Genomic DNA, 19,834 nt, shown 5'->3' on the forward strand with positions numbered 1-19,834 from the left:
CTTACTCTAATATCACCGGAAGCCACCTCACCTCTCCAAGCCTCCTTTCCTCTATGGGTTTGCTCATTTTGGCTGCCCATTGGGCTGTAGTGACCAAAACAAGAAGGGCACAGTGTTCAGAAAACTGCTAGGCAGGAAGTGGCAATTGCTGCTGCTTCATTGGTATCAAGACAGTCTGAACACCCCTCACCCAACACAGCAGGTGCAGGCCATTATAGCCAGAGGGAGAACAGCATCTTTCTGTTGTCCAGCCCCGATATCACTGGCCTAGCCCTTGGTGCCCCCTAGTGGCCACAAGCAGATTCTTCAGGGCCAGTTTTATGAGGCTGGTAGCGACCTGCCTTCTCCCAAAGGTACAATAGTGGAATCTGCCTTTGGCCATAGGCCTGAGGATCTCTTGGGCCTGAAAGATATCAGTCAACAAAGCTGGCAGTGACTCCCATCTTCTCCCGAAGGCAGCCTTCTCCTAATGCTGCACAAGGGGCTGGGCCACTTCCACGGTGCTCTTGGAGACCTGGCTGGGTGAACAACCCCACCTGGACACCCTGGGAGGAGGGCCATGTAGTATGTATGCCAGAGTTCCCAGCCTGGGACTCACAATGGAGAATGAATTCTGCTAGGGATTGGTACGTGTGTGGCTTCCCTAGTGACACCTCCTTCTCAGACGTGAGCCCAAGACTCTCACTCAAACTCTGTTTACTTTCTGTGGCCCCCGCCTTCCACGAAGTAGCTACCTGACAGCTTAAGGATGTGTCGGGGAGGCGGAGTTTATTAGATCACAGACACTCCCTGCCGGGTGGGGTGAAGGAGGTGAGGGGTTACTGGGGGTAGGGGTTGGCATTTAGTCCGGGGATGCTGATGCTTAGGGAAGGGATTAAGGTGGATACAGAGTTCGAAGCCCTGAGAGCCAGCTGAGCTGCTGGCTCAGGTAGCCGTGGGACACTGTGACTCTGGAGGATTAGGCTAGAGTGTACCTGTGGCCTCCTCCATGTCCCATGGGTGAAATGTCTCCAGCCCTAGGAAATGGGAGAGGTCTGAAGCCAACAGAGAACTCCCCTTTATTAACCACGAGGGTTATAAATCTTTGCCAAGAAGATCATGGAAGGCAGGGACTTCTCATAAAGCATCATCAGGAAGGGGCTGTTTAGCTTGATCCTTTGTGGGGTCTCCATGGGCAGTGTCTGGGCTCCAGAGCTTGCAGCTCCTTCCATGCCCTTCTCATCCATCTTCAGCTCAGCCTTGTGCACAGCCTGCGGAACCAAGAGACAGTCAGTGGCTGCCGAGCCTCTCAGGGGCTATAGCGGCCCGGAGGTGGGAAGCCCAGAGAGGGAGACACTGTAGCCGAAGTTGCCCAGCAGTCAAGAGGATGGCATTACCTTGGAAGTGAGGGAATGGGGAAGATACAAAGGGGCTTTCTCTTTTCTCTGATTTCAGGGCCTCACCAACAGTGAGGAGGCAGAAAGGGGCTGTTGATGTCTTAGAGCCACCTGGTAGGTAGTTGAGCACCTGTGTCATCTGCTCAGAGGACAGGATCCTTCCCACAATCCCCTACCACAGTCCCCCCCCAGAATGACTTGACCCCCCTCCCTTACTACACTTAGCACCAGCCAACTCCCCCGACCTCCCACATTGGCCACACCCTCCCTCAGATGGACACTCCCCTTCAGTAGAGGTTTGAATGAGAAATGTCCTCAGAGTTCCAGGTGTTTGAACACTTGGTCACCAGTTGGTGGCCCTGTTTGGAGAGGTTCACCAAGTGCAGCCTTGCTGGAGGGAGCATGCCACCTGGGATGGACTTTGAGGGTTTAGAGTCTCACCCCACTTTCTGTTCTCACTCTGTACTCCTGTATGTAGATGAAATGTGGTCAGCTAACTTCCTGCTCTGGCTGCCTGCTCTCATGCCTTTCCTTTTAAGGACCGTCCCTCTGGAACCACAGACAAAATAAACTCCTCTAGAAGTTGCTTTTGGCCATGGTGCTTTATCACAGGAACAGAAACATAACTACTAAGCCCATTTTCTCCTGTTTCTGAAATCTTGTCCTTCTATACCCTTTTAATCCCCAAACTGGGTTGCTGAATATATAAAACATCTAGTTAAATTATCATTTGTGATAAGCAATTATGTTCAAGTATGAATATGCCCCCTTGCAATATTCTGGACATACTTATACTACAAAACAAGTACGCATTATGTCTCTGAAATTCAAATTTAACTGAGAGTCTTATATTGTGTCCGCTAAGTCTGAAGACCCCATCTACACGGGCCTCTTTTCCTGTCCTGATAAGCAGGTTGCGACCTTGCTGCAGACCACAGCCACTGCCTGTCTGTCTCTATGGTGCACTTTCCTCCTTCCTTCTCAGGAGCCTGTGAGACCTTAGAGAGAAGGCTCTGGCCAGTCTCAGACTGGTTATGGGTCTGATCAATGTCCCAGCACTCGATCCCTAAGCAGAGCATTGAATCGAATTTCATTATAGACCATTGTGAGTGATGATTCTAGTGTTGGAGATTGGAATCAGAGGCTAAGGGGTGGTTCACCTGGGTCCACGGGGCTGGATGCTCTGATAGCAGCTCTGGCTGAGGCTGCATGAGGACCCCTGTGTGGGAGGGGACAGGGGTGCAGCCAGGTAGCTTACCTCTCCCACTTTCAGGCTGCGATGAGATGAGATCCTCGTGAGGTCACCATGCTCCTCAAATATTTTGCTGATGCCCAGGCGGGAGAGAACCTTCTTCATGTTGTAAGTAGAAGAGACATGGAGCTTGGGCACCCACACATCTACCACTCTGGAGCAGAGAAGGACAAGGGTAAATGGAAGGACTCTGTGATCCTTCAGAATGGACTCCTGAAAAAAATGGTCAATGAGACCTTTGTCTTCTCAGCATTGAGGCTCACAGGTCTTTCTGTCCTTGGAATGAGAAAGGCTCAACTCTGGGACTCAAGACACCTCATACTCACTGACTACATCCTACTTCCTGCCCTGCCTGCTCCTGAGCACTCACCCGCTGGAAACATCCCCATGCTCCTTCCTCATGTTCATGATCTCTCTGTAGCAGAACTGCCTGTACTGCGCCCTGAGTCAGTTTAGACCCCTGCAAGTCTGCTGCTAGAGACAGCAAAGCCTAAGACCTGGAGCTAGTCAGAGCTGAGTTCAAGTCCACTCTGCTTCTAGAAGCCCCATAACTGGGACAAAGGATCTTGGTTTTCTGAGCCATGCACATGAGGACGACTGACCTGTGGCCTTGGGTCCCCTTTTCTACCTTTACTTCTGGCTTGCTGAAGAATCTGGCTTGCTACTGTTCATAGGCCTGATCATTCTCAAACATACCTTTCTACTTATTTATTCATTCAACAAATAGTTTTTAAGCGCCTACTACACACACGATGAACAGTACAGGAAAAGCCCTTGCCTTTGCCCTGTGTTCCAGCAGGGGAGATGGGCACTGAAGTCAACACTAAGAAAAGCATAGTGTGGGCATTCACAAATACCGGTAGTGTGTAAAGAGGCAGGAAGTATAAAGGAAAAGGAGAAAACAGATCAACGTGTGGGACTCAGGACTGCTGGGGCTCAAATAAGAGGTTTGGGCCAACCCTGAAGTGGAGTTGGGCAAGCTGGATTTTTCTCCCTGAATCAATAGGGAGCCATAGCAGGATTTTGAGCAGAGGAGTGCCATGGTCTTGATTAAGATGGCTCTGCTGTTCTGCTTAGGATACACTCTTCATATTTGATACCGAGGACAGGCATGGTTGCCAGGCGATAGACAGGCAGTTTGTGTGGGAACCTCAGGATGGAGGCAAGAGGCTGAGTCCTAATTTGCTCCAATATGGGGCTAATGGAGCTTCCTAACACATGCAAGAGGAGTTGGGAGAAACTGATCAATCATGACCCAATGGGTCAAGCTTGAGTTAATGGAGGGGTGGAGTTGCCACAGAGACATGTGTGCCTGAGCGGATGTGGGGAGGTCTTTCTGAGCATATGGAGACTAAGATGCCAGCAGATGTCCAGGGACACTCTGGGTGAGTCAAAAGGAAAAGGACTCTGGCGTTTGTGGGAAAGGGAATTGGGGCTGAGGATAAGGATAGTGTCGTGGTTGGTATAGTGTTGAAGGCTCTGTGCCCGTGGCAGCTACCAGAGGGTAAATCTATATAGTAAAGAGCTTGAAGACTGAGCCCCATGGCATTGGGCTCTAAGGTAGGCATGGGGAGGGGAGTCAGCAAAGGAGAGTGGCCAGCAGAGCTGTGCCACATGGGGGTGCCCTGGGAGGAGAGGGTGTGGCTGGCCAGTGGGAAAGAAACACCCAGCTGCTCACCCTGGCCTCTGAGAAGAGGAGAGTGCAAACACCTGGCCAAGTGAGTTTGAGGAGGGGTAGGAGGCAGGGCATAGAGGTGAGAGCTTCAGGGCACTCACAGGGGAGAGAACCAAAGGACCTGAGTAGTGAGCGGAGCCCCTGAGAAGGGTTAATAGCATCAGGGGTTTCCCTCAGGCCAGCACAAGGAATAGGCCTACCAGCACGGGGGTGGGGGGTGGGGAAGGCATGCATTTGCCTCATGGTTGTTGTGGAGAAGCTGCTACTACTGTGCGCTGTCAGTCATCCTAGCCCCTCCCCCAACCCCCCACCCCGTGACAGTGACTGAATGGCAGGAAGTGTAATAGTGTCCTTCTGTCCATGACTCCAAAGAAAGCACAGACATTAGCTGATGTCAGGAAGCAAAGAGTAAAGCTCTAGAGAGATGTTCCTGAGTAGTAAAAGGACAAAGCGTCTCTGTACAAATATGGAGACTGTAAAAATGTGGCAAGACTTCTGTGCTTGTCAAGGACAAGACAGAACACACAGGGCACATCAACCAATGGACGAATAAAGAAAATGGGGTTCCTTATATATGCACAGCAGAGTTTTTATTAAGCTGTGAGAATGAAAGCATCACATTTGCAGGAAGATGGATGCAACTGGAGGTCATGTTAAGTGAAAGAAGCCAGACTCAGAAAGACAAGTATCTAAACCTGCCTGAACCAACTATGTGATGCATGCCTGTCATCCCAGCACTCAGAAGGTAGAGGCAGGAGGAGCAGAAGTTCAAGGTCATCCTTGGATACATGGGGAGTTCAAGGCTAGCCTGGGTTACATGAGATCCTGCCATAACAGACTGAGAAAGAAAAAGGAGGAAAAACATCCAAATATTAAATGTTTTCTCTTGTATGTGGCACTTAGACTTAAATATGCACATACATACACATATGTGTATGTATATATTTATGACATGGAAGAAGAAGACCAAGAGGGACTTGGTCCAAAGAGAACAGAAAAGGGAATAAGAGAGAGTAATTGGGGAAGGAAAAACAAAATAGCAAGTTTTTTCTCAAATACCAAATCTAGATTTGCACACATATGCACACACACACTCATAATGTGTGTGTGAGATGATACCAGAAAGGTTACTATTTGGGGGAAGAGGGAGGGGACCAGTGCACACGTATGTAAGTATACACACACACACACACACACACACACACACACACACACACACATATATATATATTTACACACAGATATATGTATACATATATGTATATACACATAGATGTGTATGCATGTATGAGTATATATATACATATGTATGTATTAAAATATCATCGTGGAACTCATTATTTTGCATGCTGACTAAAAATTAGTTTAAGATTTTTCAATGGAACTTTAAAATTAAAAAATGGAGAAGCAGTATTTTAGACCAAACTTAAAAAAGCAACAGCTATCTCCAACATCATTCATTCACTTTCTATATAGAATTTATGATAAGAATTTTAAACATGAAAAAGATAAAAACAAACCTCAGGCTGCTGAAGATGGATGGTCTCCAATCCATTCATGCAGTGGGGCAGGGAACTAAGGGCAAGCACAGACCCTGAAGCTGACTGATGGGAAGGTATAGGACCTTTGATGCTAACGGATGGAAAGGTATAGGACCTTTGATGCTAACGGATGGAAAGGTAGAGGACCTTGATGCTAATGGATGGGAAGGTAGTGGACCTTGATGCTAACTGATGGGAAGGTAGTGGAGCTTGATGCTAACTGATGGGAAGGTAGTGGACCTTGATGCTAATTGATGGGAAGGTAGGGGACCCTTGATGCTAACTGATGGGAAAGTAGTGGACCCTTAAAGCCGACTGATAGGAAGGTAGCTGTTTCAAAACCCCAGGCGCTTTGTGCCTCTCAGAAACGAAGCTTTCTGTTTCCTCTGAGGAAAACCTGAGCTTTTGCTCTGGAACTCTGAACAAGAGGCTTCAAACTCTATGAAGACTCTGCCTTTAGTGTTCAGGCCAGGCTGGAGGGTCCTGGTACCTGAATTCCAGATGTGTTCTGCACTCTTGGAAATCAGGAGTGTTGGTGGGAGATGTTAGGCATGCACTTGTTGATGTGGTCCCTTCTCTTAGAAAAGTGTTATTCTTCAGCCTCTCCTAGGCCTTCCATAGTGGGAAGGGGCTGTAGAATATACAGCCAGTCTCCTCCTTCACCTCCTCCTTCTCCTCCTCCATTGCCCAATAAGGGAAGATGAAGATTTCTAGGCTTTACTCCTTGTCTGTACTTCAAAATAACTTCACAACTACCTGCTAGACCAAATGGCTTGGAAAGCAGGGATGTTGGCCTATTGCGTGTGTCCTGATGAAATGAAGTGTTCTCTTCAGCAGATGTGGGCAAGTCCACTACCCTGAAAAGGGATGAGAGTCTCTGATAGAAGGGGGGACATTACTGGTGTTGGCTACTCCAGGCCCAGAAGGGGTGGGAGACAAGATGCATCTCTGCTGAGAGGGTCCCTTAGTCCCTTTGATACCCCAAGTGTCCATCCTTGGAGTCTCTGTGTGTAAGATTCCATCATACCTCTTCCTTCCCTCAGCCTTGAAGCTGTACTTTAAATGCCACCTCCTCTGTGAAGCTCTCTCTGATTGTCACCCTCCAGCAAAACTCTATTCTCTACACTCCCATAACCTCAGTGCATCAACCTCAAAGAGCCCGTGTCTCACCAGCTCCTGGATTTATTCCCAGGCTCCTGCCCATCTTTACAGAGCCCCAAGGAGGGCCTAGCTGTGCACTAAGGATTGAAGAAATGAAGGGAGTGGGAGAGAGGAGAGGAAGAAGCAAGAGTCTCTATGGACCAGGCTGCGACTTTACCTTTTGGAGAGCAGGCTTTTCCACTTGGCAAAAATGTCCACCTCTAAGCCTTGCTCTAGTTGCTTCATTTTGCCGCTGTCAGGGAGGATGAAGGTGGCCGTGATGTTTCCTCGGTAGGGCATTTCCAGGATGGTGCAGGAGAGCTCTCTGTCATAGGCCATGTCATACATGCCCCCTCGGAACATCATGGGTACCTTCACGGTCTTGCCTTTCTCTACGAAGAACTCTTCCTCTTTGGTTTCTTTTGGATTGAATTCATACTGCCACCTGGCTTAGGATTGAAAACACATCAAATGGTACAAGTGTCCAGAAGAAAATGGGGGAGGGGGACCAGACCCAACTGATCCCTGGCCACCATCCACATGGGTTCAGAGGGAAGTGATGGGGTGTCGAGGAAGGGCTCCTCAAGTCCTTCTCCTCCATGCCTGAAAGACCTCGGTGGGATGGACACAGGCCCAGGGACCTGATTAAAAGAGCCTGGGACTAGTGTGGCAGGGCTGTGAGGGCCACAGTACATTATCCTAAGGCCAGTTGCCCCTGAGGCTGAGACAGCCATAGCTGTACCTTAACAGAGCCTAGATTGCAGTTGCAGGGGTTGTTTGGTTTTGTGAGCGTGTAAATGTTTAAGTTGATATTCTAAAGCTGTTCTTGTGTGTGGGGGGTGGGTGGGTAGAAAACCACAGGGACAGTGTGCTGTGGGACCTTGCTGAGGAGCTCTGTCTGCATCCTCCCTTTTTCTCTGTCTATTTATTGTTTTTTTTTTTTTTTTTTTTTTTTTGTGTGTGTGTGTGTGTGTGTGTGTGTGTAGAGGTCTGAGGTCAATGTTGTGCATCCTTCTCTATTGTTCTCTACCTTATTCGTGAGTCAGGACTCACTGAGTCAGAAGTTCACTGATTGGCCAAAGAGCTCTCGTCTCTGACCCCCTACTCTGGGGGCTAGGGCTATAGATATGTACCAACTTGCCTGGATTTTCATATATTTGCTGGGAATGTGAACTCAGATCCTCATGCTTACAAAACAGGGCACTTCTACCTGAGTCATCTACCACCCCAGAATCCTTCTGTTTTTACCTAGAGACTGTCATGACATTGCACCTAAACTCATAGCTGTATAATCTCAAACCTGTTATCCTCAGAGCCTTGAGGGTCATCTCCTTGAGTCCAAATCCAGGCTTTGCTGCTCTGAAAGGATGATCTTGAACAAGGGTTGTGATCTCCCTGGACTTGAGTCCTTAACTTGTAGGGCGGAGATATTAGCAGGCAGGACAAAGCGCTGCTTGGGGACTTGGCAGGACGAGGCAACAGAGCTCAGTGGCTGTGTCTGGTGAGTGTTGAGGGACCGCTCCTCACTGTGGTCACTGCTGCCTCCAATGGTGACATGGAGCTGTTCCAAATTCCCCCTCATCCATCTCTGGTATGGGAAGACTGGTTTCAGGCTGCCACTGTCCCTTTTCTTTCCCTCACTAGTCATCAGTCTCTCTCCAGGGGGTCTGGATTTGGGACCACGTTGCTGAGCTGAGTGATGGCCTTGCCTGGGCTGAGGAGTGTTAGCCTCTGGTTTTCTTTTCTTTTTTTTTTCTGCATTTTTCTGCTTTTTCCAAACCCCATAAATGTGTGTGTATGTGGTGTATGTGTTATGTGAGTTCAGGTGTTGGAAAACATTCTTCCACATTCTTTTTCAGTCTTTCCCTTACACTTAGGGAATCTCTGAAGACTGATAAGGGGATGAAGGTATCAACCAAAATGGCCACCACCACTATCATCATCATCACTCTATCCCCGGATGACTTCTCATTATGAAGCAGAGTGGATAGCACTAGGCTCTAGAGAAGTGGATTCCAGTTCTGAATGACTAGTTTTGGAACTTGGAGTAGATAATCTCCCTCCCTCCCTCCCTCCCCCCCCCCCCCCCCCCCCCCCCCCCCCCCCCCCCCCCCCCCCCCCCCCCCCCCCCCCCCTCCCTCCCTCTCCTCTCTCTCTCTCTCTCTCTCTCTCTCTTTCACTTTTCTTTCTCATCTAAGAAGCAGAAACTCCAGCTTCTAAACCAAAGCATGTGAGCACAATCAGCCACAACACACACACACACACACACACACACACACACACACACACACACACCACACACCCAGGAGTAGTCTAGACTGCAAAGCTCACTTCCCCATCGTTTCTGCTCTGAATCTCAGTAACTCCTTGGTGGGTTATGTATCTTGGTGGTCAGTTTACAGCTGGAGGGGGCAGAGTCCTGGCTGGTTACTGACACAGGGATTCAGACTCACAGAGCAAGCAAAGGACAGGGTCAAGTTTCTAACCCAAGTCCCTCTACATTCTCCACACCAGCATGCTCCTAGTCTTACCTCGAAAGTAAATATAGTTTGCAAGAAGCATCACGGTGCCCGGGTCTATGGTTTTGACCAGGTTGTTGATTATGTTGTGGGTTTTCTGACTGACATATTTATTGATTTCCCTCTGGGCAGTTTCCAAGTTCTGGAAGTTGGTGAGCACCGTGTCCGCATCATACACTGTCTTAGCCAGTCTCAGGAACCTCTTCTGAGGCTTCAGCTTCTGGTCCATAAACAGGGCATTGCCGAGATTCATCTTTAGGTCTTGTGTCTCTCGGTTGAGCTTGTGGAGAAGGTAGTAGAAACCCAAGTGCATGTCGTTGTCTGGCAGCTTCTGGAAGTGAAATCCCTGCTTGATTTCCTCCAGTGTGGAGTTCTGGGCCCCCAGAGACAGCATGGAGAAGGCAGTAGAGATGCTCAATGGAGAGAAGAAGATGTTCTGCTGAGGGCTGCTGGCAATCAGTTTCTGGAGTAGGTTGAAGCCAAATTCCATGTTACGCCGAGCAAGTATTCGGGCATCTTTCTTGCCCCTCCACTCTTGGACCTTGACTGGAGACCCATACATATCTGGAGGGTCTCTGACCTGCAGGAAACCTTTCACAGTGAGAAGACCTGCCAGAAGCAGGCCCAGGCCCAGCAGGAGGTTCATTGTCCTTGGATATTATCCTGTTGAACAGTAGATCTGAGGTTAACATGAGAAAAGAACCCACGACCTCTGTCTTATTCACCAGGAATACTAGTGGGAGAAGACTGGCTGAGGGGTATGTAACACCATTGTTGAGTGCTTTGAGATTCCTGACAACATATAATCTTTGTCATCCCCCCAGGGACTAGAAATTATTGTCCCCATGTTCTAAATGAGAGGCCTGAGCATAGATCACCGTTCTCAATTTAATTTTTTTTTGCATTTATTTATTTATTGTTACAAGCATGAGTGTGTGTGTGTGTGTGTGTGTGTGTGTGTGTGTGTGTGTGTGTACAGACACACACATCAAAACACATGTATGGATATCAAAGGACATTTTGCAGCAGCTGGTTCCCTCTTTCCACCATGTGGTCCTGGTGCTCAAACTTAGGTCATCAAGTTTCAGACAAGTGCCTTTATTGCCTAGGCCATCTTGCTAGCCCACTACTCTTGCTTTTGAACCCCTCTCTCTTATCTTTGTGTGTGCGAATGTATATACGACGCACATGAACATGTACATGTATATTTGTGTAAGAGAGAGAGAGAGAAAGAGAGGCGAGAGAGAGAGAATTCATGTGTGTATGTGTAGGCACATGTGTCCCATGGTAGACATGTGGAGAGAGAGAGAGAGAGAATTCATGTGTGTGAGTGTGAGCACATTTGCCCCATGGCAGGCATGTAGATAGATAGCAAAGGACAACCTTGGGCGTCAGTCCTTGTCTTCCACCAAGCTCTCTTGTTGCTCACGGCTGCATAGGCCAGACTAGCTGGCCCAGCAGCTTCTGGGGATTCTCCCATCTCTGCCTGGCATTTTGCCATAGGAGCACTGAGATTAAAGATATTTCTTACTGTTCCTGGCTTTATGTGGGTTCTGAGGATTTAAACTCCGGCCCTCATGCTTGTGTGGCAAGTGATTTACCCACGGGGCCATCTTCCCAGGCCCTCCTTTCTCTTAAGGTAGCAATGTCTCAGCGTCTTTGAGGACGTTCTACCTTCCACAATAACAATACGCTGAGGCGTGGGTGTGTGACTGAGAACACGCCAGCACAGCACTTCATCCTTTGGCTACAACTGATTCACGAGTGAGAGTGGGACTCCACTCAAGTCAGTCAGTGATTTTTCTGGGGGACATGAAGTCCCCTTAAGAGTGATTGGTTTAATGGCATAGCCCCAAACCCGAATCTGCCCATGTCTCCCACAGGGAGATGGATAGAAGAGAGATAATAATGGAAAAAGGAACGAGTTGCATCTAACGACATCTTGAATCCCTGAATCAACCTTTACCTGGTACCTATCTGCCTCCGTTTTTTCAAACCAAGACAAAAGATCTCCATTTGGAGATTGGCTGGTTTGAGCTAGCTTTGCCTTTCTTGACTAATTCTCAGAAATCAAGCTCCCTGTAGAGGACCCCATGGCCTGCAGGAAATGAGTGGCCTCCAGAGAAGAACCTGGGTCTTCAGCGAACTCTCCCTCTGTCATTTCTAGGAGAGGAGAAGGGCCAGTGTCAATGGAGAGAACAGCTAAACCTGCCTGGCTCGAGGCCTGCCTCTCCTCTCACTGACCCCTCAGCCCCTGCATCCCCCAGTGGCACTGTGAACTTTCAGGAACAATAACTTTCCTCCGCGTTTTCCTTTCATTTCTAGCCCTGGGTCCCCACAGAGCTGCCTGAACCACGGCATTCCAGAGCACCTGTTTTCTCTAGCCAAGCCCTCGGTGATTTGGAGGGCTGGTAAAATACAGAGCAAAAGCCGGCCGCTGTGTCTCTCTCTGATGTGCCACAGTGTTTCCCTTTAATTCTTACTTTTTAGAGTCTAGGGCCCATGGGGAATGGCAAACCCATCGACAGTAAAGGCTATCTATCCCTGGTGGTGTGAGATGGGTCCCTAGATTGGAGGCAGGACTCGGTTGAGAGCTGTCTTAGAGTGAGAGCCTGTGGAGACGTAAGGGAACCATGACGAGAGGAAGGGACAGAACAAGGATGCCATCCAGGTGCCAACCAGCCTTGGTCTGGTCCCAAAGCAGAATCTTAAGAGGTTCTGACCCTTTGGGCAGAATTAGACAATGGGTGGCTATGGTCTGTTCCCAGGATTCAGGATGTGACTTACAACTTCCTGAGACAACTGGCCCCTTTCAGCCAGCAGAGAAGGAGTTGTGACCTTCATAGTTGCACTGGCCACTAACAAGGTCTGCTGCAACTAAGCCCTAGGATCTGGCACCAGGTATGGCCTTCTAGGTGACAGATGCTGGCATAGCATATGTACCCAGAGTTCTCCAGTCCCAGGTCTTCCTGTAGAGAAGGCACTTCAGCACGGCAGAGTTTATGGCAGAGTATTGGAGAATTCTAGTAAGCACTGCCTGTTAGGTCTCGAATCTGGAATGTTCCCTTGGTTTCATCATGATTTGAGCACTTTGTCCTCAGTTGGTGGCCCTGTTTGAAGAGGTTGTGTGTTTGGGGAGGTTCTTGTTTTTTTTGAGACAGGGTTTCTCTGTGTAGGTTTGGTGCCTGTCCAGGGGATCTCTCTCTATAGACCATGCTGGTCTTGAACTCACAGAGATCTGCCTGCATCTGCCTCCTGAGTGCTGAGATTAAAGGTGTGCACCACCGCCGCCGCCCGGCGATTGGGGAGGTTTTGTAACCTTGGACTTGATGTTACCACTAGTGGATAGACCTTCAAGCCCATCTCTGCTCCTGATATTACTCTCTGCTCTCTCTCTCTCTCTCTCTCTCTCTCTCTCTCTCTCTCTCTCTCTCTCTCTCTTCCTCTCCTCTCCCTCCCTCCCTCCCTCCCTCTCTTTTCTTTTCTTCTCTTTTCTTTCTTTCTTTTTGTTTTTTGAGACAGGTTTCTCTGTATAGTCCGGCTGTCCTGGAACTCGCTCTGTAGGCCAGGCTGAACTCAGAGATCGCCAGCTTCTGCCTCCTGAGTGCTAAGATTAAAGACATGCACCACCACGCCCAGCTGCTACCTGCTTTCTTATCCCACAAGATCTGAGGAGGCTTCACCTCAGGCTCCTGTGACCATGAACTCCCCAGTGCCTTTTTCCATGATGGACTAAAGTTGTGAATGAAAATCAAGCATTCCTTCCGGCCAGTATTTTGACACAGCTACAAGAAACATAACTGGCCGGGCGTGGTGGCGCACGCCTTTAATCCTAGCACTTGGGAGGCAGAGGCAGGCGGATCTCTGTGAGTTCGAGGCCAGCCTGGGCTACCAAGTGAGCTCCAGGAAAGGCGCAAAGCTACACAGAGAAACCCTGTCTCGAAAAACCAAAAAAAAAAAAAAAAAAAAAAAAAAAAAAAGAAACATAACTGATGGGTTATCCTAGTACCCATTCTTATTTTAGCTGCCTACTGGTCTCTGGAGGACTGCATGCACCCCAGGGACCAGGTTTCTGTCTGAACTCTAAGGGAGAATCCGGTGGAAGCAATCTCAACTCCCCCGCTGTGGCTGACTTGGGAGGTCGTCCTGAATCACTCAGGGCAAGTACTGAGACGTGACTGTACCCACCTGTGACTCCAGTGGTCCACTGAGAGAGAACCCCAGAGTCGTTTCTTGGTATGTGTTTTCTTTAAATGCCTTAATCTCTCCCAAGAATCCCATTTGGTAATGATTAAAATTAACTTGCTATTAGTGAGGGGCTGGGTAGAAATAGATTAGGGAAGAGAAATGATAGAGTCCACAAAGATGCTTCAGAGAAATTAAAGAAAATAGGACTCATCCTGGTGGTGGTGGTGGTGGCACATGCCTTTAATCCCAGCACTCCGGAGACCAAGGTTGATCTCCGAGTTCCAGGCTAATCTAGTCTACAGAGCAAGTTCCAGGATAGCCAGGGCTACACAGAGAAAAGAAAGAAAGAAAGAAAAAATAAAAACAGAAAAAAAAAATAGGACTGGAACTCAGGATCCCATGGGCTGGGCTGTTGACACAGGTGCCCAGGATTAAAATAGAGGTTTGTGTTGCTCAAAGCAGACTTCCACCCTGTGTCATTACCCAACGCTGAGAAGTGGAAAAGTTAAGACATGTCACTCACACCGCCGACAGAAAGTTCTCAAGAGAGGCTCTGCCAACCAACTTGGGAGTCAGGGCCATGGGCGAGCTGGCAGGAACTGGGTGCGAGTCAGAGCAGGCAGGACAGAGACCTGAGCCAGCCCAGGAAGGCAACTTCTGGCTAGATGCTCTTCCCCAGAAGTGATTCCCACTTTCAGCCAGGCTCTCTGTGGAGCTTCACTGCCGGGCCCTGAAAGGCTCTCTACGGTGCCAAGTTCCAGCTGTGAGGGCTGGTGGGAGAATCACACTCCTGGATGCTGGGCCTCCTTCTTCTACCCATGTGTTCTGTCAACCCTTGGGACATCAGCATCCTCGTGTGTTAAACCATGCTGGTAGAGGGGCCAAAATTGGTCTCTTCCCCACAAGACGCTATTGCCCAGCAGCTGCCTGCCCCACCCCTCAGGACACAGCCACACGCTGACCACACCTCCCACCTCTACAAGCCTATGTGTGACACTGCACTATGACCCCCTCAGGCCTCCTGCCCTGCCCTTCCGTGGCCAGCCCTGCCTTTGACCTTTTACTCCAGAGTAACCCACACTTGTCCCAAACTTCCCATCCATCTCCACAGACCCTAAACTGACCCAAATTTGTCAGATGGGTGAGATGTCTAAGTAGGCTATTCTTTTTTTTTTTTTTTTATTCTGGCAATTAAAATAGTAGGGCAACTGGTTATTTCCCAATAAATTGATGGGCCAGCTCTCTTGAGTTGAGTAACAATTTGTGGGGTTGTAGGTTGGAATGTGTGTATGGTTCTTTCTGTGTCTGTTTATATCAATGTGTGTTTGTTATCAAAATAAACCGGAAATATATAAATAAAAGCAAGAAAGAGAAGACAGGCACTGAAGCCTGTGGGACACACAAGAGACAGGAAAAGCCAACAATGGTATTTCAATTCCCTAGTCATTCACATCCCACTTTATCTGGGAAAACAGTTTTCTCTTCCTATGAATAAATTTACCTCCTGCTAATCCCAGTCACGGAGAAGCCACTGGGTTAAGTTACTTCACTGGCTTCAAACCTGCATGTGTCCAGTCCCTGCTGGAGGCCTCTCAGGCTCAGCTGAGGCCACTGCCTCTGCCTCCTCCCACACTGACAAAGCCACAAGGAAATGCAATGGCAGACATAGTCACTTTTCCCTGGTGATGCACATCTTTAATCCTAACACTTGGAAAGCTGAGAGGCAAGGAACTGCAAGTTCGAGGCCAGCCTGAGCTACATTGGGAGAGCTTGTCTATGTAAGTGTGTGTGTTTGCTCATGTATGTGTATAAATGAATGTATACACTCCCCCCCCTTGTTTTTAGTATCCTGGTGGGCTCAGTTCCTGTATATAAAATGATACGGTGTTCCCTGCGACCTCCACACATCCTCCTGCGTACTTCAAATCATCTCTACATTCCCAACAACTCCTACCCAGTGCATATTCTCTGGCGATGATCACCACACTGGCTGGTTTAAGCAATACAAGGGAAAAAGAGGTCTGCATATTCAGTGCTGGTGACAATGTTGTCTGCAAGCATTTGTTGGTCCACGGTTGGACAGATCAGTGGGTGTGGAACCTGTGGGCACAGGCACCAACTGCGGTACTGATGGATTTGCAAACAGCTTTCCTGGTTAATAGCAGATGGTTGGAGAAGCTGGTCATAATAACATGTGTGCCACAGGCTACCTACTCAGGGCAGGGAGTTGGAACCACTTCCTTTGGAAGAGGAGTCCTACACCCACCTACCTCTCTCCTAACACTGTGCCATGTCGCCATGTCTTTCCTTGATGAAGCTAGCTGGCCTGCTAGCCCTTCAGAGACACAAACTCATGTGGCTGCTTCTGACAAGTTCCCATCCACAGTCTCTTGAGCTTTAAGCATACTGCAGAGCTCCCCACTCTGTGGAGGCATCCCATGTTGGCTGTCTACCCCAAGTACTTCTTTCCAAGCCTAGAGGACCCTGCATCCTCTGAAGCCTCAGCTGTCCTTGGGTCCTTCCTGGTGTTTCTCCGATCTGTAGCACTTGGATCTGTCCAGTGCTCTCCCCTGAGCTGAGAGATTCAAAGGATCCTTCCCAAAGACGCACTAAAATACCCCAAAAGGGGAACAATAAGACATCTTGCACATGCTCTAGGGCCCACTGATAATGTTTTAAGATAAAATTACCTAGAGGCATTAGTAATAAAATTATTATTTTTCAAAGTGAGTTTAGAACTAAATGGAAAGACATTGTTTCCAGCTGCCAGAAAGAAACACCACAAGAGAACAAATGCACATTGCAATGTGCTTAGTTCTTCCTGGAGAACAGAGGCCGGAATGACTCCCACTTACCAATTTGTCCTATAGAATTTTGTTTTCATTCTTCTAATACATAGTTTGTTGATTGCTGAATGTAAAGATATACGCCTGTAATCCCAACACTCAGGAGGCCAAGGCAGGAGGGTAGACAATTCTAGGCTAGCCTGGGCTACATATTAAGATTTTGTGTGTGTGTGTGTGTGTGTGTGTGTGTGTGTGTGTGTGTGTGTGTGTGAGAGAGAGAGAGAGAGAGAGAGAGAGAGAGAGAGAGAGAGAGAGAGAATGCTAAGCAAGCAAGGAAGCAACATGTTTCATTTTCTCCAGGAATTTGTAGGTTGATGAAAGCTGTCTCTGTCCCACCCAGCTGCCTTAGCTCCTTAGCTCGGGGCAAACAGAGCCACCAAGACTAACTGAGACCAGTCAGAGGGCAAGGTGGACTCTGAGTAGGAGGGCTGCCTTACCTCTGAAGATCTCAGCCCCCCACCCCCCAACCCTTTTTCTTCTAGAAAATTCTCAGAAGTAGATTTTCATGGAAATGAACCAAGCTTCCATTGTATCTGCCCAGCACTCCTCCAGGGCTGCTCTTACACACATTAGAAACACACTAGAATTTTCTTCCAATGCACATGTGCTAGAGAGTACAATACCCTTCAGCCTCTCACCTCTGGAGAGTCTACTCATGAGGAGTAGACTATCTTTCCAATCTTTCTAGAAGGAGTTGCATACTCACAGTGCATCCAGGCGCCATCCAGGGCCAAAGGGACCTGCCTGGCTTGCTTTATTATTTATACTTCCAGGGCCTCCTGAAGAGGCAGAGTGTGACCAATTGAAGCTGCTGTCGGAGGGTCGGCCGATGGGCTTCCAGGATCGGTGGCCACACCACTTCCTCTGAAGGATCCTCCTCATCTCCAGAGCCTAATCACAGCGTGATATGTGCAGACCACGCCCACTGGGCGGGAGTTACCTTAACACCGACCACTCATATCTTTTGCAACGTTTTAGTTTCCCAACCAGTGGCTGGAGATTGGGAGAGTCAACAGGTGGACCCGCCTTTGGTATTGACATTGAAGAGTCAACCCCCAAATCACCTTTGTCCTCCACCGTAGAGGTTGAGAGCTGTGTGATTGGGGGGGGGGGGTCATTCCTTTGCCTTCACGCCTTTTGTTTTGCTGTTTTTCATGCTAGTCGTCAACTCTGATCCTGTAGCACCCATGAAGAAAGATCCTTTGGAGGAGTGGTCTGAGGATAGATGAAACCACATGCACCATTCCTGTTGTGTAACAGGGATCAAATACCTTGATGGTTGATCTTGACTGTCAACCTGATGGGACTCAGTAGCACCATGGGAATAATTCTGTGTAGGGTATTTGTATTAGATTAACTCAAGTGAGAAGGCTCATCCTAAATGTGGGCAGTAGCCTGTAGTGAACTGGGGTCCTCGATCTGATAAAAAAGAGAAACTGAGCTAAGTGCCACCGTTCTTTCTGCTTCTGTGTGGGTAGTCGCCTCCAGCTGCCATGACTTCTTCCCCACCATGGGCTGCATCCTCCTCCCACTGTGAACCAAAACAACCACTTCTTCCCTTACGTTGCTTTTGTTAGGTGCCCTGCCACAGCAATGAGACACATAACTAACACAAACACACATGCCAAAGTCTGGAGTCACTCAGGAAAGTGACTCCGTGTGTTTCTGTCACATATTTGTTGAGACTATGCTTGGGTTTTGTTCCCTTGTTTGCTTTTCTGCATTTCCCAGATCCGATACTCCTTGGGGAGTTACATTCTAAACACTTAGAGTAAAATGAAATTCTTCTTTCCACTTTTCTCACTTCCACCAAGTCACGTGGGTGATGTCAGCACCTTCCAAAAAGCCAATGGTCCTGGTTTGGAAGTGCAACAGGCCCATGGGTTCATTTCCAGTTCTGCTAATGAGCTGCTACATTACATACAGAAGAATCATTCAGGTTTTCCTTTCCCACAAAGTGACGATTTCCAGTAACTGCTGTGACCCTGATAGACTTGACTCTTATCTCCAAGGCTGTGCTGAGCAGGTGGTAATCCAGGGAAGGGTTTCCCAAGAAATCATTCAGCTATGAACTGAGGTGGTCATGACTGGTCATTGGGAATGTGGGACTCTGTGCTTTCAGCACTAGAAAGATACCCAAACCACCCCTCCCCCACGAAGCTAAGACTGCCTGGGGATATGTGTTGGAACCAGACACAGCATGTAATCTGAAGAGACAAAGGTCTACTCATGCTGCAGATGTGTTGGATGGAGAACAGGGTATGGCTAGGGCTGGTGGCCCCATCTTGGCAGGGGCTACAAAGACGGAGACTGAGAGCTATTGAGGTGGATGCTGACCCAGAATCAGAATCTATACTATGGCTTTGGGAGGGAAAAACCCTGCCCACTAATGACAGGGTGAGGCCTGTGTGAGTCCCATGGCCACACCTGCCCATCTTCTCTAGACACTCTCTATGCTCCAGGCCAAACTCCCACAGGAGACACACAGGGAGAGTCTCAGGTGAGAAGACCCACTGAGGTTTAGGCTGCACTGGGGGTGACTAAAGTCAGACAGTTCTCAAAGGCCTCAGCAGATGGAAGAACGAACCTCTTCCTTTAGGAGGATACACAATCATTAGAAGTCCAAGACCTGGACTCAAGGCTGCCACCAATCACACATATAACATGACCCAAGGGCTTGGACATGGTGTCTATCAGGGGTTAGAAAGAAGCAAAAGACTGTTCAGCTGGGGCCATTGCTAGACACTGATAGCTCAGATTCACTGGCCTCACAGGACTGTCTTGCGCAGGGATGAAGGGATCACAAAGAATTCTCAGTCTCTCCCTTCCTCCTTGGTTTTCCTAGGCAGACCCCACAAAGGACCTCTGAACATTGAACATCCTAGCCCTGGACTCCAAAGCTCTGATCTGATGAGAACATAGGAGAAGACAGAGGCACAAGCTGCGTTTGTTAAGGACTGAGTAGAAGAAACTCAGAGAAGCTAAAGGGTAGAGGAGGCACCTGATCCCACCTGAAGTGCTGAGGACTGCTTCACAGATAGGGTGAATGAAAGTTATGCAGGTGAAAACTTGGGGCCAAAATAACTCATCAGAAGTCAAGCATCCACAGCAAAGTAAGGGCGTGATCTAACTATGTCAAACATTGGAAATGTGACTTTGATCTTCTAGTTTCTTAGTTGCACATGGGGAGCACTCCATCTCTAGAACATCAATCTCTACTTCCACCTCTGCAGCCCCCCACCAGGGTGGAATGACCAGCTCTGGTTAGAGCCTGACATACCTGCAGCATAGGCAGAG

The 19,834-nt window shown here is 48.6% G+C and overlaps 1 protein-coding gene across 1 annotated transcript; it reads right to left on the reverse strand.

The window, feature by feature from the left end:
• Positions 1-1,035: 1,035 nt before the first annotated feature.
• Positions 1,036-17,401, reverse strand: LOC114706044 (serpin A12-like). The gene is made up of 5 exons (XM_028888247.2): positions 17,244-17,401; positions 9,516-10,166; positions 7,163-7,433; positions 2,635-2,782; positions 1,036-1,250 (listed from the first exon to the last, which is right to left on the reverse strand). Exons 2-5 carry the CDS (start codon positions 10,147-10,149, stop codon positions 1,062-1,064), a joined length of 1,242 nt encoding a protein of 413 aa, XP_028744080.1. The 5' UTR covers positions 10,150-10,166; positions 17,244-17,401; the 3' UTR covers positions 1,036-1,061.
• Positions 17,402-19,834: the final 2,433 nt, after the last annotated feature.

Source organism: Peromyscus leucopus, chromosome 14, assembly GCF_004664715.2.
Source record: "Peromyscus leucopus breed LL Stock chromosome 14, UCI_PerLeu_2.1, whole genome shotgun sequence".
Taxonomy (NCBI): Eukaryota; Metazoa; Chordata; class Mammalia; order Rodentia; family Cricetidae; genus Peromyscus; species Peromyscus leucopus.